At 34.9% G+C, this 26,705-nt stretch overlaps 1 protein-coding gene across 10 annotated transcripts in view; it reads right to left on the bottom strand.

Annotated features, from left to right (window-relative positions):
• The window catches only part of ANKHD1 (ankyrin repeat and KH domain containing 1), a 120,731-nt gene that overhangs the window by 80,446 nt on the left and 13,580 nt on the right, over positions 1-26,705 (bottom strand). For all 10 annotated transcript variants that reach the window (XM_061189692.1, XM_061189683.1, XM_061189684.1 and 7 more), the window contains exons 2-7: positions 16,470-16,623; positions 12,276-12,432; positions 11,407-11,554; positions 10,523-10,670; positions 8,909-9,142; positions 6,301-6,395 (exon numbers count right to left, since the gene is read on the bottom strand). In XM_061189692.1, coding sequence (XP_061045675.1) covers positions 6,301-6,395; positions 8,909-9,142; positions 10,523-10,670; positions 11,407-11,554; positions 12,276-12,432; positions 16,470-16,623 — 936 coding nt within the window. The remainder of the gene's footprint in view (positions 1-6,300; positions 6,396-8,908; positions 9,143-10,522; positions 10,671-11,406; positions 11,555-12,275; positions 12,433-16,469; positions 16,624-26,705) is intronic.

Genomic DNA, 26,705 nt, shown 5'->3' with positions numbered 1-26,705 from the left:
AACTTTGGGGTTTTTTTGTTCTTCTTTCTCTAACTGCTTTAGGTGTAAGTTTACGTTGTTTATTTGAGATGTTTCTTGTTTCTTGAGGTAGGATTGTATTGCTATAAACTTCCCTCTTAGAACTGCTTTTGCTGCATCCCATAGGTTTTGGGTCGTCGTGTTTTCATTGTCATTTGTTTCTAGGTATTTTTTTGATTTCCTCTTTGATTTCTTCAGTGATCTCTTGGTTATTAAGCAGTGTATTGTTTAGCCTCCATTCACTCTAACTTTTTCTCTTTGGGCATCTTCCAAACCATGGCCCAAGGAAATATATCCTAAACAAAGAGTGAACATCTTTAAGACCAAAGAGTAAGGACCTAGGAGTAAAAGTGATGCTGAATTAAGCCTCAATAAGATCAGGGTGATTCACTGGTAATTTAACTGCCTGCTAGAACAGAATTTAACAGTCTTAAATGGAATACAGGATAATCCAGGGCCTTGAAAAGGTATCATCCACCATACGGATTACAAAAAAAAAATTACTAGACATATTAAGAGGCAAGAAAAAGTAACTGATCATCAAGATATAAAATAATAAAAGCTGACCCATAAGTGAATCAAATATAGTAGTTAGAAGAAAAGAACTTCAAAATAACTACTAGATATATCCAAAAAAATAGAGGGAAAAAATTGAGAAAATGGATGAGGAAAAAAAAAAAAAGGGCATGTACCAAAACAACAGAGCTCCAAAACGTGGGGGAAAAGTGAAGCAAGTAGAAGAAGAAATAGACAAATCCACAAGCATAGTTGGAGATTTCAACACCCCCTCTCAACAACTGTTAGAACAATGGACAGAAATTCAGAAAGGATGTAGAAGAACTCCACCATCTGTCAACAGGTCTTAATAAAACACTCCACTGACCAAAAGCAGAATATCCATTCTTTTCAAATGCCTATGGAATATATATGCACATCCTGACTATAAAACAAACCTCAAGAATTTTTTTTTATGGTGTTTACTTTCTTTTTTTTTTTATTGGAGTGTAACTGCTTTACAACGTTGTGTTAGTTTCTGCTGTACAATGAAGTGAATCAGCTATATGTATACATATATCCCCGCCCTCTTAGACCTCCCTACCACCCCACCCCCCATCCCACCCATCTAGGTCATCACAGAGCACCGAGCTGAGCTTCCTGTGCTCTATAGCATGTTCCCGCTAGCTATCTATTTTACTCATGGTAATCAAACCTCAAGAATTAAAGAACTCAAATCATACAGAGTGTGTTCTCTGATCAGAATGTAATCAAAGTAGAAATCATTAACAGACAACAGGAAAATTTTCAAACATTCAAACATTTAAAACTAAACAACACATTGAAAGAGAATAACATATACTCCAATAAAAATTAATTTTAAAAAAGCGGACACTTCCCTGGTGGTGCGGTGGTTGGGAATCCCCCTGCAGGGGACACGGGTTTGAGCCCTGGTCCGGGAGGATCCCACATGCCACAGAGCAACTAAGCCTATGCACCTCAACTACTTAGCCTGCGCTCTAGAGCCCGCGAGCCACAACTGCTGAGGCCGGCGCGCCTAGAGCCCTGCTCTGCAACAAGAGAAGCCACTGCAATGAGAAGCCCTAGCACCGCAACGAAGAGTAGCCCCAACTCACCCTGCAACTAGAGATAGCCTGTATGCAGCAACAAAGACCCAACATAGCCAAAAAGAAATAAATGAATAAATTTTTTAAAAAAAAGAAAAGAAAGAGAATAACAGAATAACCATCCAATCAACCCACAGAATCATAAAAAATAATGAATGGCCGTTGTATTAAGCCACTATGTTTTGAGTGATTTGTTATGCAGTAATATACAATTGGAAGGAACACAGGCAAAAATGTGCTTTACTTAATCACATCTCAAAAAACATTTGTACTTCCAGGTAATTTTCTTGTCATTAAACCTGTCTTAAAAACTCAGATTGCTCTGATTTCTTTGAATTTGATGTATGCTTCGTAGATATACATATATCTATGATATCTAAGTGCTTACAGATGTAGAAGAAAAATGGTTCCTGAACTGATCTATGACCAAATATGTTGGATACGTTTTTGGAATCCAGCCCTGTTTTATCAACAAAAGAATATATTTGCTAAGTAATATCCTTTGAAACATGTTTATTTTGAAAATTTGTGCTGTCAACAGAAAATTTACATTAAATAGATTTTGCAACTGTTAGTAAAAAATTATTGGCATATGTAAAATATTTCATGTTTAGTGTCAAAATTTTTTCTATTATTTTTCTAACGAATATTCTTATTTTTAAAATTTGGTTTAAATAAGGGTCAGGGTAATGTTAGTGGCAAAAACACTCAGCTGAAAAAAGAAGACCTAGACTTAGAAAGGACTACCACGTACTGTTGCACAACCTACACAATTGATTGCGGTGAGCCCAGGACTCCAGCATCTGCTATCTAACTATCTAACTGCATGATTTGGGACAAGATTACCCAATTTCTTTGTTTCTCAGTTCTTTCAGTTATGAAATAAAGAGACTGACTTAAGGTTCTAACCTAAAGATTTTATGTTGACAGCATTAAAGGTAATAAATGCTTGCATGATAAATCTAATTCTAGGTTATCCTGGAAAGAAGCAAATAAATGCATTCTACGTTATCCATAGATTATTTTAGTCAATTTGCTTTATAAGGTTTTAATATGAAGCTACAAAAACTTTAGAAAGATGTCTGTTATCTCCAAAACTAGAGTTTTATCAGTAATAACTCTAAAGCCAAATACATTACTTTAGGGTTACATGTTACTGTCCTTTTCCAAAAACATACCTAATCATAATTGTGTTAAATCTAGAATCAGGTTAAGAAATCATACAAACCAGAAACCAATTAAAGAAAGAAAAAAAAGAACAAACTAAACCAAAACTAGCAGAAGGAAGGAAATAATAAAGATTAGTGCAGAGATAAACAAAATAAAGAATAAGAAACAAGAGAGAAAAATCAATGAAACCAAAAACTCGTTCTTTAAAAAGATCAACAAAATCAACAAAGCTAGAATAACTAAGAAAAAGAGACTCAAATTACCAAAAACAGAAATGAAAGAGGGGATATTACTACCGATAGTATAGAACTAGAAAGGATTATAAAAGAGTACTATGAACAACTATATACCGACAAATTGAATAACCTTGATGAAATGGACAAATTCCTAGAAACACAAAACCTACCAAGGCTACATCACAAACAAGTAAAAAATGTAAATAGACATATATCTAGTAAGGAGAGTGAATCAATAATAAAAAGTCTCCCAACAAAGAAAACCCCTGGACCTGATAGCTTCACTGGTAAATTCTACTAAACACTTAAGGAAGAATTAGCACCAATCCTTCTCAAATTTTTCCCCCCAAAATTAAAGAGGAGGTAAGACTTAAACTCATATTAAAAGGATTATACACCATGACCAAGTGGGATTTACTCCTGGCGTTCAAGGAAGGATCAACATATGAAAACTGATTGATGTAATATACCACATTAACAGAATAAGGGAAAAAAACCACATGATCAGGACTTCCCTGGTGGTCCAGTGGTTAAGAATCCACCTTCCAATGCAGAGGATGCGGGTTTGATCCCTGGTCAGGGACCTAAGATCCCACATGCTGCAGGGCAACTAAGCCCATGCACCAAGACTACTGAGCCCGCACAACTAGACAGAAGACCGCACACCACAGCAAAGAGTCCGCTTGCTGCAACTAGGACCGGATTCAGCCAAATAAATAAATTAATTAATTAATTTTTAAAAATTGTAAAAGTTCCATTTAAAAAAAACTACTGAGCCCGTGTGCCACAGCTACTGAAGCCCGTGTGCCTAGAGCCCGTGCTCTGCAACAAGAGAAGCCACCGCAATGAGAAGCCCACGCACCACAATGAAGAGTAGCCCCCGCTCACGGCAACTATAGAAAGCCTCTGCACAGCAACGAGACCCAACACAGCCCCCCCTGCCAAAACAAAAGATGTCAGTACTACCCAAAGCAATCTACAGATTCAATGTAATCTCTATAAAAAGCCCAATGGAGTTTTTTGCTGAAATAGAAAGGACCATCTTAAAATTCATATGCAATTTAAAGGAACCCTGAATAGCCAAAACAATCTTGAAAAAGAAAAATAAAGCTGGAGGACTCACACTTCCTGATGTCAAAACTTATACAAAGCTACAATAATCACAACTTTGTCGTTCTGGCTTAAAGACAAACATACAGACCAATGGAATAGAATAGAGCCCAGAAATAAACCTGGGTCAAATGATTGGTGAGATGATTTTTGGCAAGTGTCAAGATGATTCAAATGGGAAAAGTCAGTCTTTTCAACACTGATGCTGGCAAAACTGGATATCCACATGCAAAAGAATGAAATTTAACCCTTACCTAACATCATATACAAAAATTAACTCAAAATGGATCAAAGACCTAAATATAAGAGCTAAAACTATAAAACTCTTAGAAGAAAACACAGGACTAATGCTTCATGATATTGGATTTGGCAATGATTTCTTGGATATGACATCAAAGGCACAGGCAACAACAATGACAAAAATAGATAAATTGAACTTAAATTAAAAACTTTTGAAAAAGAAAAAGAAAAACAACAAATAACTTTGTGCACAAACGGGCACACTATCAACAGAGTAAAAGGGCAACCCACAGAATGGGAGAAAATATTTATCATATATCTGATAAGGGATTAATATCCAGAATATATAAAGAACTCCTAAAACTCATCAACAAAAAACAGGCTAATTAAAAAATGGGTAAATGATTTGAATAGACATTTCTCCAGAAGATATACAAATGGCCAATAAGCACATGAAAAGATGCTCAATATCACTAATCATTGGGGAAATGCAAATCAAAACTACAGTGAGGAAAATGAAAATCAAAACTATAAACATCAGGATGATTACTATCAGAAAAAAAAAAAAAAAAAAAAAAAGGCGACTTCCCTGGTGGCACAGTGGATAAGAATCCGCCTGCCAATGCAGGGGACACGGGTTTGAGCCCTGGTCCGGGAAGATCCCACACGCCGCGGAGCAACTAAGCCCATGCACCACAACTACTGAGCCTGCGCTCTAGAGCCCGCAAGTCACAACTACTGAGTCCGTGTGCCACAACTACTGAAGCCCATGCGCCTAGAGCCTGTGCTCTGCAACAAGAGAAGCCACCGCAATGAGAAGCCTGCGCACCACAATGAAGAGCAGCCCCCGCTCAGCTGAACTAGAGAAAGCCCGCGCGCAGCAACAAAGACCCATCGCAGCCAAAAAAATAAAAATTAAATTTAAAAAAAAAACAAAAAACACCCAGAAAATAACAAGTGTTGGTGAGGATGTGGAGAAAATGGAACCCTTGTACACTACTGGTGGGAACATAAAATGGTACAACTGCAGTGGAAAACAGTATGGTGGTGGTTCCTCAAAACATTAAAAATAGAATTACCATATGATCAAGCCATCTCGCTTCTGGGTATATATCCAAAAGAACTGAAAACAGGACTCAAACAGATATTTGTACACCCATGTTCACAGCAGCATTATTCACAATAGCTAAAGCATGGAGGCGATGCAAGTGTCCATCAGTGGATAAATGGATAAGCAAAATGTGGTACATACAATAAAATATTATGTAGCCTTAAAAAACAAAGGAAATTCTGACATATGCTACAACACGGATGAACCTGAGGACATCATGCTAACTGAAATAAGTCAGTCACAAAAAGACAATTATTGTATGATTCCACTTATATGAGGCACTTAATGTAGTCAAAATGATAAAGACAGAAAGTGGAATGGTGATCATCAGGAATAGGAAGAAGTGGGGAATGGAAAGTTGCTGTTTAATGGATATAGAGTTTCAGTTTTATAAAGATGAAAAGAGTTCCGAAAATGGATGGTAGTGATGGTTGCACAACATTATGAATATACTTAATATCTCTCAAAAATAGTTAACATGGTAAATTTTATGATATGTGTATTTTACCATAATGAAAAAACTGGGAAGAAAATAAAAGTACATCAGTGTGTTGAAAATGACATAGCCAAGCCTGCCTTTTGTATGATTTCCTACATTAACAGATTTACCATCAAAAGATAAACAAAACATCATACACTTCCCCTTCCCTCTCTGATAATGTACAAAATATTCAAGATCTTTACCATCTCATAATAATGATTTTTCCAAAAGAATAAAAATAATTTTCAAAGGCTGAAACACATATGACCCTTTTTTCCCATAAAATCTCATGTGAGTGCAACTTAAAATTACCATGCAAGCCTCCATTAAGGCAGTGTGCATCTCATCTGTTTTGTGCTCTTGATCTGCACCAGCATCAAGCAGAAAGCGAACCATATCCAAATGGCCTTTAAAAAAAAAGAACACAAATTTTAAAACTATATTTCTCAAGAACTATCGATTTAATATATAAGTATTAAAATAGGGAATCTTTTTCTTTCAGGTGTCTATACAAAAATTTACAAGAGAACTTATTTTGCGTTCAATAAAGAAATCAATGACAATTTTACAAAGCCAATCCAAAATAACAAGCAGGCTCTCGTCAAGGTCTTATCTAGGTTTTAAAGATTGAATTAGTCCAAAGCACATTAATTCAAGTAAAGCAATAAAGTAATAATACTTATTCTTTGATTTACTCTGTATAAAATATAAATCAAAACACTGAAATCAAATAGAATGCCAGGTAAAGTATGTTTGGATCATATTTTTCAGAAAAAGAGCTTTAAAATAATAACCATAAACTCACTGTGGCAATGAGCAGGCAGAGAAAACTCCATTCAAAATAATTTCAACCCTCTTGATACATTTAGTATATAAAAAGCCTTATAACAGTCGATAAGAAAAAGACAAACACTCCAGTAGAAAAATGGATGAAGGACATGAAATGGTAATTCAAAAAAAGAAGTGAAAATGAATATTAAACTGATGAAAAAATATTAACCCTTCCTACTAAAAAATTGCAAATTAAAATAAGACACCATTTTTTACTATCAAAATGGCAAATATTAAAAAGAATGATAATACCCAGTGTTGGTGAGGGTGTAGGGTGGGGTAAAGGGCACTCTCAAACACTGCTGGTGGGAGTGTAAATTGGTTCAACCTTTCTAGAAGGCAATTTGGCAATATGTATCAAAAGCCTTAAAAATGTCCATACCCTTTGACCCAGCAATTCCACTTCCAGGAATTTATCCTAAGGAAATAATCAGAGATTAGGCAAAGATGTCTGCACAAGGATGTTATCACAGTGTTTTTAATAATAGTGAAAAACTGGGAACAATTCAAGTGTCCAACAATAGGCAATTATGGTGCATCCATTTGATGTATTTGGCAGAGATTGCTAGTTTCCTACCCAATATACGTTCTCTCATTTTTCCTTAATAACAGAACTCCCGATTTCATCTCAGTGGCAACATTCCTGACTAAAAGACTACATTTTCCAGCCTCCCTTGCTGCTATGTGTAGCCAATGAGATGTAAAAGGGACTTATAAGGCAGAACTTCTACGGAGACTCCTTAAAGGTAGCTTACTAAGTTGGAAGGCATTCCTCATTTTGCCCTTACCCTCTTCATCCTTCCTAGAATATGGATTGCTGGAGCCCTAGCTACCATCTTTGATTATAGGTAGTAGGTAACCTTGAGAATAGAAACCACATACTAAGATGGTGGAGCAGAAAAACAGAATGCTGAGATCTTGATAACAATGGAACTGCCTTATTAGCTCTAGATAGCCTATGCTTGGAATTGTTTTATTTATTTTTTTAATCTTTTTTATTTTTTATTTTTTTAGACCACGCCACACTGCTTGCAGGATCCTAGCTCCCCAACCAGGGATCAAACCTGGGCCCTCGGCAGTGAAAGCACAGAGTCCTAACCACTGGATGGCCAGGGAATTCCCAGAATTGTTTTCTATAAACAAGAATAAGCTTCTCTTTTGTTCAAATCATTATTAATTTAGGTTTTGTGACATATGCAGCCAAATCTACTCCTTTTGAAATAGTGAAATACCATGTGTCTATCAAAAGTTGTATTACAAAAATACTTATTGAGATGGGGAATATGTTCATGATGTACTGCTAAGTAAAATAAGCAGACTATAAAATAGTGTTAGAGTATGATTGTTTAGTTTTAAAAATGTATATATACAGTTGACCCTTGAACAATGTGGGGGGTTAGGGTGCAGTCAAAAATCCATACATAACTTCACAGTTGGCCCTCCGTATCCACAGTTCCACATCTGAGGATTCAACCAACTTTGGATTGTTTAGTACTATAGTACACACTTACTGAAAAAAGTCTGTGTATAAGTGAACCTGTGCAGTTCAATACCATGTTGTAAGAGTCAAGTGTATATATATTTGTTTATAAATGTACTTAAAAAACAAACTAGAAGTAAATATACTAAAATATTGTTTACATGCTTTTTAAATCTTTAGATGGTAGCATTACATGTCATTGTAAAACTTCTTTACACTATTCTGTGTTTTTCAGGTTTTCTATGTCAAGTGTGATTATTATTATTTGAGTGTGTATTATTTTTAAAATAAAGGTAGGAAAAATCATATAAAACAAAAGTTATTAAAGAATGGAAACCCTCTAAGTCTGTGCTAAGAGTTTTGGTTGACCTTATAGCTAGTTGAATAAATTTGAATTAAAATAATAAAAAAAAATACTATGAAACTATACTTTAGGAAATACACGCTAAAATGGACTTTCTGTATAATCTCTTAGAAGCTAGATAATTTTATAGCACAGGGAAAGTATAAGAAATATAAAATTAACTCAAATACTCAATATTCAAATATTTAAATATTCAAAGTTGCTATGAAAAAAACCCTATAAACATATATATATTTATAGAGTACCTTTGTAGCATGCAAGTGTAAGAGCACTTTCTTTGAATTCGTTAGAATGAGTGTTGATGCCTGCCCCATGATCTAGAAGAACTCTTGCAACTTCCACATGACCTGCACTGGCTGCTTCCATTAAGGGGGTATGTCCATTTTCATTATGATCTTCTATATTTGCACCTTCATTAAGTAGCACTTTCACAATGTCAACAAATCCTCCAGCACAGGCATAAGTTAGTGCAGTGTTTCCTAAAAAAGAACAAAAAGAAATTAAAAATTATGATAAAACTGATATAATTACGATTATACTACTGCTCTAGTTCTCTCTTCAATTACCTTACATAAACCACTAGAACTATTATCTCATTTTTTTGTTGTATTGGTTAGAAGCATCATCTTAATTTTTTCACTAATTAAAAGGCTTATTATAAACAAACCAATTCATCTCTCTCCACATTTCCTTAGCTTGTAAAATAAGATTAAGTGCCATCTTGAAAAATCACTTTCAACATATTTTAATATAAAATATTTTAATGTACCACTCAAAGTTATTGCTTTTTCTTTCAACACCGTACAACTTAGAAACACTTAACATTTTCTTTCTATGTATATTCATTTCTTAATTTTCTTTTACCTCTCCTTTATCTTTACACATTTATTCGTTTAGTCTACATTTATGAGACCCAGGGAGACAGATATAAATCCCCCTCAGCATAATTCCTTCAAAAGAAAAATTTATTTAAAAGGTCATTATTCCCTGACTTGCCACTTATTCCTTTCCTGATTTTGTTTTGAGGACTTTTATTTATTAAAGGGAGTAGGGAGATGGTTTAACCATCCAACAGTATGAGATTGAAGAAGACTGTTTTAAAGGTTCAGCAAGAAAACTATCATTTCAAACCCAATTTGTTCAGAATTCAACTGTTTAACAGTCTCAGACATGGAGGATATTAATATTACGACTAAGACGAAGTGGTCAGCAAAGTAACCTACAATCCTTTCTAAGAAGTCATGGTCATTTAAAAAATAAATTAGGCTACATTTAATATATACTTAATGGTATGGAAGACTGATATGCTTTCATTATTGAAATTGTATTTTAAACCATGTGCTTGCCTCACTAAATCCAAGGAATCTCATTACTAAATGTACACCTATAACTCAAGACATATGACCGAGGCTTATAAAGAACCTTACTAGAGTAGCTTTCATGCTGCCACAGAATATCTCATTAGTAAATGCATTCTGTACACCTGACAGAAAAAACTCTATAGGGTTTTGACTCTCAGGTTAATCTATATAAGGGAGTTGTATTTAAATGAGATAAAAAATTGTGAAAGATACAGTTCATAAATTTGCCTCTTTGTACATTATATATCATTGTGGCAAAAAAGAAATTGTCCCCAGCAAAAAAACTGTCAATCTTGACCAAATAGAATGTAAGAGTGTTTCAAAGACTTTTAAAGATATCAAATTAATCTATATTTTACTCAGAGATTCTAAACAAGGGCTATGATTTTTCTGTATGTTTATAACCAGTTCTCCCTAGGAATCAAATTTTTATCTCTCAGGTTATAGTTATTTATATCAATTTGTTTTCCTCAAATTAACACATCATTTTCTACATACCTGTTGCAGACTGGGAGTTGACATCTGCATCATGAAGAAGTAATAATTTCACAATATCTAAATAACCTCCACTGGATGCTGCCATTAGGGGGGTTATATCTCCTTTATTCCCTCTGTCTTCAACATTAGCATGCATAGCAAGCAACACCTTTAAAACACATATGCACACAGAGAGAAACTGTCAATTCTTACTATTAATATTACTTCTAGAGAATATACTGAATCTGGGAAGATATTTAGAGTGGAGGCAAGGAAAAATAAAAAATAATCACCTTTTGGGAAAATATGCCAATGTTCACTGCTCAAAACACCCGGTTAGATGTTATATTTTACAATACCATTACCTAGTAATCTTTAAGTAAAGTAGGTAATCACATTAACCATCCAATTATACAATTTAACTGCTCCTGTCAAAGAATTAGTGTTATGCTCAGGATTATCTAGCAAGAGAACAGCAAAACTATACTCACAAGACAGAAACTAACTGGTAAACACATGGCTATTTCCCAAAATTGCTCTAACAGGAAAAAAAAAACAAACTAACTAAAAGAGTTGGGATAATCTAGATGAAATGAAAATAAATCAATATCTTTCATTATACTTGTATATTATTTCTAAAGGCAAGTTTAAAATATTATTATTATTTCTATGTTTTTCTTATTCATTAGGACTATTTTTGAGTAAGCAAGCGGCAGAAAAAAACGGACCATGCCAAGTTGCATGTACAGACAACAAAAATTAATTATGTATCAGTTTCTATTTTACCTACTGCCAAAAAGGAAAGACCTTGGCCTCTAATGATAATTTCTTTTATTAATGATAAAAATAAACAAAACATCAAAACCCTTCCACAATTTTGATCACTAAAGATTATTTCTGCTTACTTGTGCTAATTCGTAATACCCGGCTGAACAAGCCAAACACAGCAGGCTTTCTCCTTCTTCTGTATGTTCATTTACACTTCTGCCTTCATCTAGCAATTTACGAACAGCATTCACATCCCCATCTGAACAAGCTTCCGCCAGACTGCGACTGAAAACAAAACCAACAAAGAAAGACTCAAGGTCCTATGATAACGAATTACATTAAATATATACAGTTAGTCATATATAGAAAAATGCTGATATGGTAAGAAGAAAATTATTTGAATATTTGTTTGCAATACTAATTTTTCATGTATGTGAACCAAGCCAGAAAGGCAATAAATAAATATGAAAACAGCTGTCATTTTTATCTTTCAAAATGTCCTAACATACCGTCATATTAAATTTTAAATGAACTTTATACAGCATTAGATGCACAATTTTTTAAACTAATGTAATGATTCCCAAAGACATTTGGGATATAATCCTATGTCTTAAAATTTTATTTGATAACAGTGAGGTGACTAGATGAAATAGAAGGTAAAAATCTAAGTAAAATTTTTACTGCAGAATGACTAACAAAATCAGTGAATCTCAAACTTTAATGTGCATACAAATAGCCCATGTTTCTTGTTCAAAGGTAGATTCTGATTCAATAGATCCAAGATGGGGTCTGAAATTCTGAGTTTCTATGATGCTGACGCTGCTAGTCCATGGACCATATTTGAGTAACAAGGACCTAGATTATTGCATCAACAACCCATTTCATTTATTATTACTCAGGCAGTCAGTTTAGAGTTTCCTACTATAACCTTCAGAATAAGTAACTTCCTTAGAAATGAAAACCAGATATTGAATTGAATACCCAGCAGAAGTCATTAAACACATACGTGTCTACTTGTCCTGCATTGTGGCTGTTTTCCGCCCTCATCCGTGTCAGTGCAGCAGCAGCTTCATCCAGAGCACAACTTACTGAAGATGTCAGTCTTCGGAGTACCTCAGGATCTGCAAAGGCTTTACCATCAGCAGTTGACAATTTGCCAATTCCTTCAGTGTGCATCAATCAGTTCGGGGAAAGAAAAAGCATAAATGTGTAAACTGTAATTACATTTCTAAACACTATTCTCTAGGGCAAAATGGCATAATCTCCATATGCAAGGCTGATAACTTCAATTTTGTCACTAATGTCAAAAGGCCATTGCATAACACCTATGTTTTAGTCTTTTCATCTTTACAGTGCACATAATACTAATTTGTCCTCTACCTAACTCCAAACGTAACTTAACATGATGCTTACTGTAATGAATGAATGAGATTTCTATCAAAGTACAATCACAGCATAAGATCTCTAGTATAGGATCCTATCTATTTTCAGTAGTAATGAAGGGGCTATTCTGTAATATTACAACAAACAATCCAACAGTTCCTTCCTTTGATTGAATAGCCACCTAGAACCATTTTCTGGGGCAAGAGTGTAAATTAAAATAAATTAATTCTCATATTTAGTATTTACTATGTGCTTATGATGTGCCAGACATTAGGGGGACAGAAAGGAATAAGACATAGTTCCTGTCCTTACAGAGCTCACAATATGGTAAGTCTAAGTTGCCAATAAATCTTTTTCTCTAGATTTAGTGAGGAATCAGTGACTACTGCAACAAAATTTTGTTGATAATATCACCACCTGTTACCGCTGAAAATGAGAAACAGTCAATAAAATTTTATAGAACAAAAAAAAGGAAGGGAAACTTGCCCAATAAGATAAAAAATATATTGTGATGCTATCCAATTACAACAGTATGATAGTATGATACTTGCAAAGAAAAAAGATAATTCTATCAAGTATATATAATAGAGGCAAACAAAAAAAGAACTTAGATCATTTGTGAATTCAATATATGATAAAGGTGACATTTCAAGTCAGTGGAGATAGGAGGGCTTATTTCATAAATTGTTCAGAAACTGGTTATTTGAAAATTAGGTAAGATCTCAAATTCACACCATTTACAAAAATAAATACCAGGTAGACTTAAATGAAATCTGAAAAGTACTATTATACTATGTAGTCTTTTTCTATTGCTGATGTAGAGGAGGTTTTTCTAAGCATGAGACCAAATCACAAAAGCTATAAAGTAAAAAATTAGTAAGTGTGATATTAAACATTTTTAATTCCAATAAAAACTTCTATATAATTAAAGACACCATAAATAAAGTTAAGGCAAAATAAAAACTGGAAAAATTAACACCCAATGAATTTATATCATTTATAAAGAGCTACCGCACAACTCATTGATAATATTGAATGAACACAAACTATGAAATTGACCAAAAGAAGACGGAGGAAAGCTGTTGATAGGAATGTATACTGGCATAAACTTGAGGGACCACTTTGATAAAAGCTATCAAAATTTTGAATGCAAAAATGTCCTCTGACCCAGCAATATCACTTTCTAGGAATCTGTGCTATGAAGATACTTGCACAAGCAAGTAAAGTTATAGATATACATGGATATGAACTACAGCATTATTTGTGATATCAAAAAAATTGGAAAAAACGTAAAAATCCTTCAATAAGCCATTGGTAAAATAAACTGTGGTGCATCCAGGCAACAGAATATTATCTTACCCTTTAAAGAAGGAGAAAGAGCAACATATCCTGTTATGGAAGGATGGCCACAATAAATTAAGTGAAAAAAAGAAAATTATAATTTCTATAATATGATCTAATTTCATTTTTAAAAAAATCATGTATATTCAAACATATACACGTATTTATATAACTATAAGGGAAAGTCTGGAAGTATATGTAAACCTTTACAATGGGCAGGCTTTACAATCTACTTAATATATTTCATATTGTTTTAGCTATTTTATATATTATTTATAATTTAGAAAAGACTTCTCAAAAATTCTTCTTGAAATGCCCTTAATTCTTAATTTTCTTTAAAAATCTCAAAGAATCTTAAAGAAAAAAATATTTTCAACTTCAATTTTTTTGGTTAAAATAGCATTAAGAATTCTATCTTCTTAAGAAGCCTAGTAACGTCTAACACATTCTCATAATTGAAAACAATGCATAAGTCTTAAATGTTACAGGCTCAACACAATGTCCAAAAAGCAAATGAAAATACTAATGCACAAAAAGAAGTATTCATTAAGCCAACTGACTTGCACAGGGCTTCAAAGGAGTACATCATTTTAACAAACATCTGACAATTTCTTTGGATAAATATCATATCCAACAATGCCTGGGAGTTTAAATTGTCAAAACACACAAAATTTTAAAATTCAGTAATTTCTGACACCTCCTGGAAGACATGATTTTCAAGGTTTATTTTCTCTCTCACAGTATAGGTAAGAAAAGCAAGCAATTCTAAGGTATCTTGTATAAGGTATAAGTATATAAGTACTTATACTTAACCATGAACCTAAAGAAAAATGCTCAATGTACCAGAAAAGAGCCATCCCTGAGTGAGACTCATGAGGTGGCCAGAAAAAAGAGAAATAGGTTTAAAATCCTTAATTAGGGGTCTTGGAGTAGTACTCACGGTATGAGTGAAATGTCAGCCTAAACTAGAGAGGAGATGTACTATCACCAGTAAACAAAGCTTGGTTTAGGGAAGGAAAGTAACTTAGTCCAGAGAAGACATGGAGAAGAAAAATGCCTTTTCTCCACATTTCTCTCTGCTCTAAGCTGGTTCTAAAGCACAGGAAAAAAAAAAAAAAAAAAAAAAAAATATATATATATATATATATATATATGGGGTGGCCATGGCACTCCTATTTCAGGAATCTTACATAGACTATCCCTAAATCACAAGTAGGAGACTCACAATAAATCCAAAGAAGGGAGGGACACCAAAGCAATTACTAATGTGATTTTTTTTTTTTTTTTTTGGCCACACTGCACTGCCTGCAGGATCTTAGTTCCCCAACCAGGGATCGAACCTCTGCCCCCTGCAATGGAACCTTTTTTTAAAAAAGGTTTAAATTAAACCATCTGCTCTAAAACCATCTTCTGCTAGATACTTAAATTGTTTTGTTCAATCTAATTTTAAGTTTCAGTCAGTTCCAAAAAGACACATTAGATGGACTAAAAGTCAATCTGCTATAAATTTTACCTATGCTTTTTCATAAGAGGAGAAAGTTAAAGGAATAAAAAGAATCATCAAAGTAAACACATTCCTAACATACTATATATGTCTTGGGACTTCACTGGTGGCACAGTGGTTGAGAATCCACCTGCCAATGTAGGGGACATGGGTTCGATCCCTGGTCTGGGAAGATCCCACGTGCCATGGAGCAACTAAGCCCATGCGCCACAACTACTGAGCCTGCGCTCTAGAGCCCGCGAGCTGCAACTACTGAACCCGCGTGCCACAACTACTGAAGCCTGTGCGCTAGAGCCCATGCTCCGCAACAAAAGAAGCCACAGCAATGAGAAGTCTGCACGCCTCAACAAAGAGTAGCCCCCACTCGCCGCAACTAGAGAAATCCCACGTGCAGCAAGGAAGACCCAACACAGCTAAAAATAAATTAAATAAATAAATTTTTAAAAAATGGTTAATGTTACTGTATAGCAGGGAACTATATTCAATACCTTGTAGTAAACCATAATGGAAAAGAATATATGTATGTGTAAAACTGAATCACTTTGCTGTACACCTGAAACTAACACAACATTGTAAATCAACTATGCTTCAATTAAAAAAAAAAAGTTAGTGTTGAGCTTAGAAATCACTCACTGAGAACTTTCAACCAAGAATTTTTTAAACATAAAATGTGAACATTTTCTTCAGGAAATTTAAAAAAAAACAAATTCTACAGATTCCAAATTTTATATAATATATATAATTTGGGGATAATCTTTTATAACTTTGTATAGAGATGGAGTCTTGGGGTGTTTTTTTTTGTCTTTCTTTTTTTCCAGCCATGCCACGCGGATTGCAGGATCTTAGTTCCCCTACCAGGGATCGAACCCAAGCCCTTGGCAGTGAAAGCGCAGAGTCCCAACCACTGAACTACCAGGGTATTCCCTGGAGTCTTTTAAAAAGATGAAAAAGAGAAAACAAAAAATAAAGTACCTGCTGCTTCCAGCAATGCTTCTAGTCGTGCCTGTGTCTCTGGATCCACAGTGCGTAAGTCTGCTCCTTCTGCAGTACTTGATAAGAATATCTCTGATGTTGTTTTCAGCACCGGGTTATCCAGATCTTCTTGGTCCAAAATAAATGATTCAACCTGTTTAGGAATTAAAGATGCAATATCCATGAAGCTGATCTTAATATTGTTAGAATAACAGCAATTTAAGGTAATATGACTTCTGATTTGGAATTCAAATGTAACCAAATAAATTATTGTAGAAACAGGGGGTTATGGGGAGGGACTTTGAGGAAGCCTCCTGACTATCTGGTTATCTTCAGACACGACTACAGCTATAACCCAGACACACCAGATTCAAGTTTCCTGGAGAGCAATGAATCTTCTGTGCCTACCACAGAGCCTGAAAAGCAGCATTTTTTAAATGAAACAAGTACATCAACATAGCCCCTAGGAAGATGTATGCAGGAGTAGATAGTAAAAAGGCTAGATAGCATAAATAGGTCATTAAAGTATCGTTTCTCCTCTCTTCCAATTAATATATTCAATTCTGACAAACTAAAGAAGATTTAATCCACTGTCAAATATCCTAAGTGCTCTAGACAAGAAAACTCTATTAGGTTAGGAATCATAGCCATTTGTTCACTGCTCTATCCTCTGAGCCTATGAATACCTTGTACATAGTAGTTATTCAATACATATTTGTTGAGATGAATACTACAAGCAAAATCAACTTACGAAAATAAACATGCAACCCTCTAATTTCAAATCAAGTTCATTCTAAATTTTCTTACCAAATAAAATATGCACAACCTTTCTGGGAAGCAATTTGGAAATGTATATCAAAATGCTTTAAAAAGCACATGCCGTACTTCCCTGGTGGTGCAGTAGTTAAGAATCCGCCTGCCAATGCAGGGGACACGGGTTCGAGCCCTGCTCCAGGAAGATCCCACATGCCGCAGAGCAACTAAGTCTGTGCACCACAACTGCTAAGCCTGAGCTCTAGACCCCGAGAGCCACAACTACTGAGTCTGAGTGCCACAACTACTGAAGCCCACACACCTAGAGCCTGTGCTCCGCAACAAGAGAAGCCACTGCAACGAGAAGCCCGCGCACTGCAACGAAGAGTAGCCCCCGCTCACTGCAACTAGAGAAAGCCCATGTGCAGCAACGAAGACCCAATGCAGCCATAAATAAATAAATAAATAAATTTATTTTTAAAAAGCACATGCCCTTTGACCCAGTAATTCCATTAAAAAAAAAAAATCTATCCTTAAAAAATTATCTGACTGCCAGACAAAAATGTGCAAGAGTGTTCATTGCAGCATTAATTAAAATTCCAGAAATGAAGTGAAAAAAACTACAATAGGGGATTTGGTAAGTACATTTTGTACATTCACAGAATGGACCACTATGCAGTGATTAAGAACAATGTGTTTGAAGCATATTTAATGGCATAAGAAAACAGTCATAAAATTAAGTGAAAACCACAAGATTTAAAACAGTATGATCTTTATTTTGCTAAAAGTATGTATGTATATGTATGCAAACGTGAACATGAGTACTCATGTATATATAACCATGAGTACATATTTATATACCTATATATGTCTGTAGTATATAAATATGTCTGGGGCTTCCCTGGTGCTGCAGTGGTTAAGAATTCGCCTGTCAATGCAGGAGACATGGGTTCGAACCCTGGTCCGGGAAGATCCCACATGCCGCGGAACAACTAAGCCCATGCACCACAACTACAGAGCCTGCGCTCTAGAACCCACAAGCCACAACTACTGAGCCCGTGCGCCACAAGAGAAGCCACCACAATGAGAAGCCTGCACACCACAACGAAGAATAGCCCCTGCTCGCCGCAACCAGAGAAAAGCCCGCGTGCAGCAACGAAGACCCAACGCAGCCAAAAATAAAATAAATTTATATAAAAAAAAAAGTGTCTAACCAGGGAGGTTAACATACTTGTAGACAGATAGAAAAACAGGATCAGAAAGGTTAAGTACTTCTGCCAGCTAATAAATGGCAAAGCCAGGTTTCAAACACAGGCCATATAACTCTTAAACACTAGGCAACAGATACTACCTAACAAATTCATAAACAAAGGACCACAGTATTTGGACTACATTATTTGGAATACTTGACTAGTTGGTCATCAATTTTCACAATGGAGACCAAATAAAGATATCCTAATAAAGACAGTAAAATTAAAATGATGTGGATATAACAATATTTTATTATCTAGTGATGTACTTTATTTTTATAAAATAAATCTTTAACTTCAGACCCAGTAACACTGAGCCATGTACTATGTTGTAATACAGATTCTTTAATATATAATTACAGACAAAGATGTCATTCTAGACCAATGCCAGCAGACAAATGTAGACTACCAGTTTTCAAATGCTTTGAAAGGTAACTGCTTGTACAACAAAGAGTTTGTTGCAAGCGCAAGAAATTATTACATATTTGCCGATACATATACCTGTCAGTTGTAAGGACAAATAAAAACCACCATTCCAAATTCTGAAATTTATTAAATATGGTATTTAGATGTTAATATGTCTATTTTATAAGAAGCACTGGTCTGATGTAGTATTACACATATTACAGAGACAAATACAGATTACATGTATTATGTAACTTTTTAAAAATCCAAGTTAAGGATTTCCAATTCTCTCCCATTCATTCTCCAATATTTATTGAAGTCCTGTTTTATACAAAGTACAATACCAAGAGAGTACAAAAATGTGGTAGGAGAAATGTCAAAGACACCAACAACTATCACAAAAGGCCTCCAAGAGAAATAAATGGTAAAACTATATGCATTAAAGAGAAATCACTTCCAGCCCCAGTAATCCAAGAAGACTTTGTACAAGAAGTAGCATTTGAGCTAGGCTTTGAAGGATGCAAAGAATTTCAGTAGGTGGTCAGACATGTGGGTGGAGAGTAAAGGAATGAAATAAAAAATGGGCTTGAAGATGCACTTAGAAAGTGACGAATGGTCCACTCTCAAAAAATGTAAGGTCCTTTGTACATTGCTAGTGGAAGTATAAATGATGAAGCCACTGTGGGACACTGTTTGGCAGTTCTTCAAAAATTAAACACAGAATTACCATATGACCCAGTAATTCCGCTTCTATGTATATACCTAAGAAGACTGAAAACATACATGTTCATACAAAAACTTGTACATAGAAGTTCATGGCTGCATTATGCATAGTAGACAAAAAGTGGGAAAAAACCCGTATGTCTGTTAATTAGTAAATGGATAAACAAAATGTGGTATATCCATACAATGGAATATTATTCAGCCAAGTACTGACACACGCTATAACACTGACAAACGTTGAAAATATCATGCTTAGCATGAAAGAACACACAAAAAGTCACATATTGTACGATTCCATTTATATGAAATGTCCAGCACAGGCAAATCCACAGAGACAGAAAGAAGATTAATGGTCTCCTGAAGAGTCAGGAAAGGAAGAATGGGAGTAACTGCTAACAGTATATATTATGAAATTATTACCACAATAAGTTTAGTTAACATCTATCACCTCACATAGTTACAATTTTTTTTCTTTGTGAGAATCACTTGAATTTTCAAATGTAGTTTTAGGCATTTTATATTTAAGTTCTGACCCACAAGATCAAATTTGAAATATCTGTAACACTTGTGGGGAAAATCTTAAGTTCCCAGAATGAGTTATACATAACTATACACATAAATGACTTGAATACATTTGTGTCAATTAGATGTGCCAAAAGGCATTCAATTCTCATACTTTTTTGTCCTACTTTCCATAAACTTTTAAAAGCCTGTCTCAATGTGGATTCAATAAAAGGATAAAACATCCAGTTATGCCTATTACTTTGGGACTATTTGGGGGATTGCTTCTGGCAGTTCATAAATATCTTACCTGATAAACCTGCTGAAACACATATTGTTGCAATGCCGATTGCAACAGCATTACCTCAAAAGGTATCTGGCCAGTCAAGATGGAAACCATTTATAGCTACATGGAAATAGTAAGACCAATACCATACATTTCATATAAAGGCTCAGTGATATAACACCAAAAAAATGTCTAAATAATAGATAAGTTCAAAGTAATATTATATCTAATGAAATTAGTTTTCATCATGCAAATGAATATATAAGGCTCATAGTTTCCTACATACAACTAAAGGGTCACAGAAATTTCCTTATTGCTTAACGGTAGTTACACAGCTCATCTCTATCCAGCAGCTACATTCAGCAGCAAACATAAAACATCAACCTATAGTGGTACTGTTTTTAACCAATGGCAAGAAAGTTTATTTCAAGTCTTAAACATGGCAGATTTTTTTCCTACTTCTGATTAGGTACAAAAATAAAACATGGAGGAAAAAGAATGAGAGGAAATCTGGCCCACAAAAAACTACCCGTTTTTTCCCTTATAGGTTATCTCTTCTAAAACGCTAAAGGCAAACTCTTTACGTCTTCCTCCTCAAAAGTCTTTTCTCCCTCCCTTCTTCTAAAAAAAATGTGTGGTTTTTAGCTTCAACTAGAATTTAAACAAAGGTAGAAGGGAGGAAAAGGGGAACAAGCATTTTGTCCCATATGACATTTCAAAATGAACCACTGGATGGCAATAGTTACTAGGGAGAATAACCACAGACTCAGCTATTACCACCTAAAAAAAAAACCAAAAAACAAACCTCAGTCACCCTGGCCAAAATCTAATTAGGAAAAAATCATTTATTAACCTAGCTATGATTTGGCCAAAACTCACTTCCACCAAGAAACAAACAAACAAACAACAACAGAAAAACCCAAAATTTCGGGACTTCCCTGGTGGCACAGTGGTTGAGAATCTGCCTGCCAATGCAGGGACACGGGTTCGAGCCCTCGTCCGGGAAGATCTCACATGCCACGGAGGAACTAAGCCTGTGCACCACAACTACTGAGCATGTGCTCTAAAGCCTGTGAGCCACAACTACTGAGCCCACATGCCACAACTACTGAAGCCTGTGCACCTAGAGCCCATGCTCCGCAACGAGAAGCCACCGCAATGAGAAGCCCACGCACCACAACGAAGAGTAGCCCCCTCTCTCTGCAACTGGAGAAAGCCCGCGCACAGCAACGAAGACCCAACACAGCCAGAAAAAAAAAAAAAGAATCATCATCACTCCCATGAATTCCAACTAGAGCTATGAGAAAGTTCAAGAGGAAGGCTAAATCTTTATTTTTCACTACCTCTTCTTATAAACCTTCAAAAATAAAGCTTCCTCAAGAAATTCAGATTTGATAATTAAAAAGGAAAAGCCAAATAAAACATTTAAACATCTAAAAAATATATATTTTTAAAATGTACTTGCCATTATTTTTCTTCTCTCTTAGTTAACATTTGGAGAGATAAACATGTCTTACCTTTCCCCACCCAAAGTCTTTAAATCAGAATCATACCAATTTTAGAATGCAGGTAGCTTACTATTGATTTCTACTTGGAGCAGCAAAAAGGGTGCGTCAGCATTCCAAGAGATAATTACTGAAAGACATAGTAATTCCTTTTTGCAAAAAATGTGGTACTCCAAAGTTTCAACAGTTGCATCCACCACAAACATGCTCCAAGATCCACTCAAAAGGAAAAAGTAATACAGATGCAATTTGAGACCAAATAATTATAAACTTAGGAACGAGTTTTGCTGATACTGTAAGGTCCAATATAATCAGCAACAACATCTGGAAGTAATGAAATGCAAAGGCCATATGCCTCATCGTAAAAAGTGTTCAAGTTTCTTTCTACAAGGGAAACTGTATGCCCAATTTCAGATCCACAATCCTCTTCTCAAAAAACGTAACTGTTACCTTGGGATTTCTGAAGTTAATTAGTTTAAACAGCACAAGAGAGAACCATCAGGCTTTTCCTAATTCTCAGTTAAAGCTGGAGAAAATTAACTCCACTTTAGTCAACTACAAAAACTTCATTTCTAAACCATAGTTTTAATACAGAATCTATTATTTTTTGAAGTTTCTAAACATGGGAGAAAGGAAAGGCTTTTTTTAAAAAAATAATAGTTACCATTAAGTGCATTTTCCATATATTATTCCACTCCATCATCTTTACTACTCAGTGAAGTAGATTAACATCTTCATTTTAACTGAAACTCAGAAAAGTTAAGTGACTTACCCAAGATCACATAACCACACAGGTATCTGAAGCCATGTTTCAGACTCCAAAGCTCACACCCTTTTCACCACACCAAACTGTATTAAGTGACTCTTCTAAACAGTGTAGTATGACTAAAACAAATGCGTACTAACCAATGAAGTAAACAGAGAATCTACAAGCATCATGATGTTGCAGTTTAACAATAACAGCAATGTCAGGAAAAACCTTTAAATTAAATTAAATGTAATAGATTATCAAGCCCACAAACTCCTCTCTGTCAGAGTTCTTAGAGAGACAGACAAATCATGCTTTTATTTAGTAATTTCTGGCAGTACAACTACATTATTTCTGACCAACATACATACAACAAAATTTGTGCCACAATACTTTTAAAAAAAGAGAAGTCTCCTCACATACTCATTAGGAAAGTCACAAGGAATGAAGAACCTGGCAATTAAGTCCAAGAAAATCTTAATGTTGAAATGTTATTCTGTATTTGCCCTATCATAATAAATGGGTAAGACTGAGGTTAGAAAGAAGTCCTGGCTTCTGCTCATTACCCTAAATAAAAAAATAAGCATCAAACACACCAAAGAAATACTTAATTTTAATAAGTTAAAAAGAGCCTCAAACACCCATAAACCTCCAATTCATACCAATAATGGGAGGAGAGCATAATGACTAAGAGCAAGGACTCTTAGAACACTAGCCCACTGTTCACAGTGCCATCTTAGCTAACTCTTTTTACCGTTGTTAGCCTCATTTTCCTCAGCTATAAGATAAGGATAATAGTAGTAACTACATCACAGGGTTATTGATGATTAAGCAAGATACTATATCTAAAATTGTACCAACAGTGCTTAATACATGGTAATCACTCAACAAATATTAGTTATTATTACTATTAATATTACCACTACTACTATTATTAAGGTCATTTTGTCTAAGGACCTTGTGTTCCTATACTCTTACTCTCTACTCCACAAAAATATAAAATCCATTATGTTGTCTTAGGCTAACAAGTAATCTGAGCATATTAAACACTATACATATATTCAACATACATTGGCTTATTAAACCCAACATTTAATAAGCACCTAAGTGCCAGACATTCTACTGTATATGGGAAACACAAAAATAAATAACATGATTCCTGCTCATTAAGGCATATAATCAAATAAATGCAATAAAGTACTACAGATGCTATTTAACAGGGAGTTATATACAGACAACATGGGAACACAGAGGAAGGAAGAAATGGTCAATTCCAGTTGGGGTAGTAATGAAGGAAATCAGAGGTGATGATCTGGAACAAGAAGGTAACCAACAGGATGGAGAACGGAGCCATTAGTGACAGCTGCAGTGTAGAGTAGTAGTTATAAGCATGGGTTTTACATTCCAAGAAACCTGATTCAAATCCTGGCTCCATCACTAGATGTACAACTTTGTGCATATTATACAATGTCTCTAAGCTTCAGTTTCCTCATCTGTAAATTGGGAATAATATCACTTTCTTCATATGGTAGTTGTAAAGTTTATTTAAGAACATAAAGGTAAGCATTTAGTCCAGTGGACAATAAACACTCAGTATGTAGTAGTTATTATCATGATTTTAGAAGCCAAAGCAGTGAGAGCAAATTACTTGGGACGTTTAATAGCTTGATGTGTTCAGAGAACTACAGCAATTTGGTATGGCTGGAATATAAAAAGCAAATAAAGTAGGATACAGCAAGGATAGAAATAGACAGAAGCCAAATCCTAAATAACCTTGTATGCCATACCAAGGAATTTGATTTATTCTTTATCTAAGGAATGGGAAGCCTTTTTGCCAAAGGAGTGACATGATTGAACTGGCATTAGAGAACTTACTGTGATAGCAGGGTAAACGAAGAATTAGAGATATAATCACAGAGGTAGTTAGAGCCAGGGATTACTACAATAAGTTCAGGGGAAAGATGATGGCTTGATTTACAGCAGAAGCAGTGAGAATACAGAGAAAGAGACAAACAAGATGCTAAGAAAGAACCTACAGGACTTAGTACCTGTTTGGATGTGTGTGGTAAGAGATAGCAGATGCAAGCTTCAAGGTTTCTGACTACACTGACTAGTTTTAGGGCAATGCAATTTACAAAGGTGGGGGTGGGGAAGGGATAGGGGTAGAAGGGGAAGGGATGAGTTCAGTTTTAGAATTGTGAATCTGAGATGTTTATGGAACATACATACAGTAGGCAGTAGGAAGGGCTCTTAGCAGACTGCTAAAGTAAGTGAGAGAGGGAAGCCACATGGATATCTAAGAGAAGAATGCTCCTGTGAGAGCCAACTGCAAATGCCAAAGGCTCTGGAGCAGGACATGCTTGGAGAGTTTATAGAACATAATGAAGCAGTTGTGGTTTTGCTCAAATATCTTATGCTGATGAACTTTGTATCCTTTCATTTTAAATCATTGCCCCTTTAAACCTGTCACTTAAAGTCCATCAAACTCCTGAAGTAAGGCATCCAAACATCAACCTTTATAGTGATCATCCAACTAACACAGGGCAATGATCCATATGTTGAGTTTAGGATCTTGGACTGTCAGAAGACTAGGAAAATATTAAATGAGGTGATGCAATTAAGGTACACATGCCTAGAACACATACTCAAATACAATTTGTTATTATGTAAAACTAGTTTAGAAGGGCAAATATAATTTGAATAAATAATTTACCTTGTTTTCACATTCTCTGAAATGTTCATGTTCCTGAAAAGCCTGATGTCTTTAAGGGCAGGGACCACATTTTTTCATCTTTGTAATCCCAAAGCCCACCACTAAGCTTAACAAATAGTAGATTCTAGTTAAATTATTGTGGAATCTACCCTACGATACCAATCAGAATTCTTAAACAGAGTGCCAAGGACTCTAATCTCTGAAAGATATAATTTTATTATGCAAGATGTCTGTTCACGAAAAAGAGGCCCTACCCCAAACTAAACACTGATTTTCCTCTGTAGAGAATGAGAGCATGCTTTCAACAGATTAACAAGGAGATAATACATGGTAGTAAGTACTTTTGATACTGTTATCATATTATTCAAAATTTTGTTGGGGGGGTGGTAATAGGTCAAATACATGCACCTGATTTAAGTATAGCCTTAAATAATGGTCTCTTCAACCTAAAAGAAAATAAACTTTTCTTTGTTAACTTGTCAGTCAAGTCTCAAGCAAAACAGGTACTAAAATATAGTACAGATTCTCACTATTCAGAGTCAAAATAACTAGTAAATTAAAATAATTGGGACCATTTGAGCAGTAACATCCAAGATTTGTTTTTGCAATTTAATCACACAGGTGATAACACTGGCTTGGGTGTCAAGCTAATTGTGTGTTACTCAAATATTGAATTCTCACCTCCTAAGCAATTGTTAGAAGATACTAGATGCAAAAACTCTAGTTGCTATGTTTTATATTTTATTCCACTTATCCATTTGTTTATTATCCTGGAAAAAGAAATTCTGTCCATATTCTTCTTGCAAGCTATATATAGTCCACATCAGATGTACTTAGACTACAACTACCCAAACTAATCACCTCCTCCCTCTTCAGTTTTGTCTCCTCTCAAACATGTATCCAGGCTTTGTCAGGGAGGGGATGCATAAACAAACAAACAAACACTACAACAACTTCCTCTTCTAGTAGCCTAGCAAACACAGGTTTAAATCATAAGAGTTCCCAACCATCCACCTTCAGTGTATACAAGAGGAGCAGAAATTTCAAGAAATGGAATATTATTAATAGAGGAGGGGTGGTTTTCGTGTGTGACCACAAATTCTGTACCATATAAAATACCCTCTATTATACCTCTTCCGAAGACCAGATGAAGAGCATGAACATATCCAGTAACCCAGAATAGCCAAAAGAATCTTAAAAAAAACAAAATTGGAAGACTTACACTTCCTAATTTCAAAACTTACTACAAAAAACTACAGTAATCAAGACAGTATGGAACTGGCATGAGAAGACACATAGAACAGTGGAATAAAATAGAAATAAACACTCCAGAAATAAACCATCACATTTAA

Source organism: Eubalaena glacialis, chromosome 4, assembly GCF_028564815.1.
Source record: "Eubalaena glacialis isolate mEubGla1 chromosome 4, mEubGla1.1.hap2.+ XY, whole genome shotgun sequence".
NCBI lineage: Eukaryota > Metazoa > Chordata > Mammalia > Artiodactyla > Balaenidae > Eubalaena > Eubalaena glacialis.
Note: the sequence above shows the minus strand (reverse complement) of the source record. Positions and strands in the feature narration are given on the sequence as shown.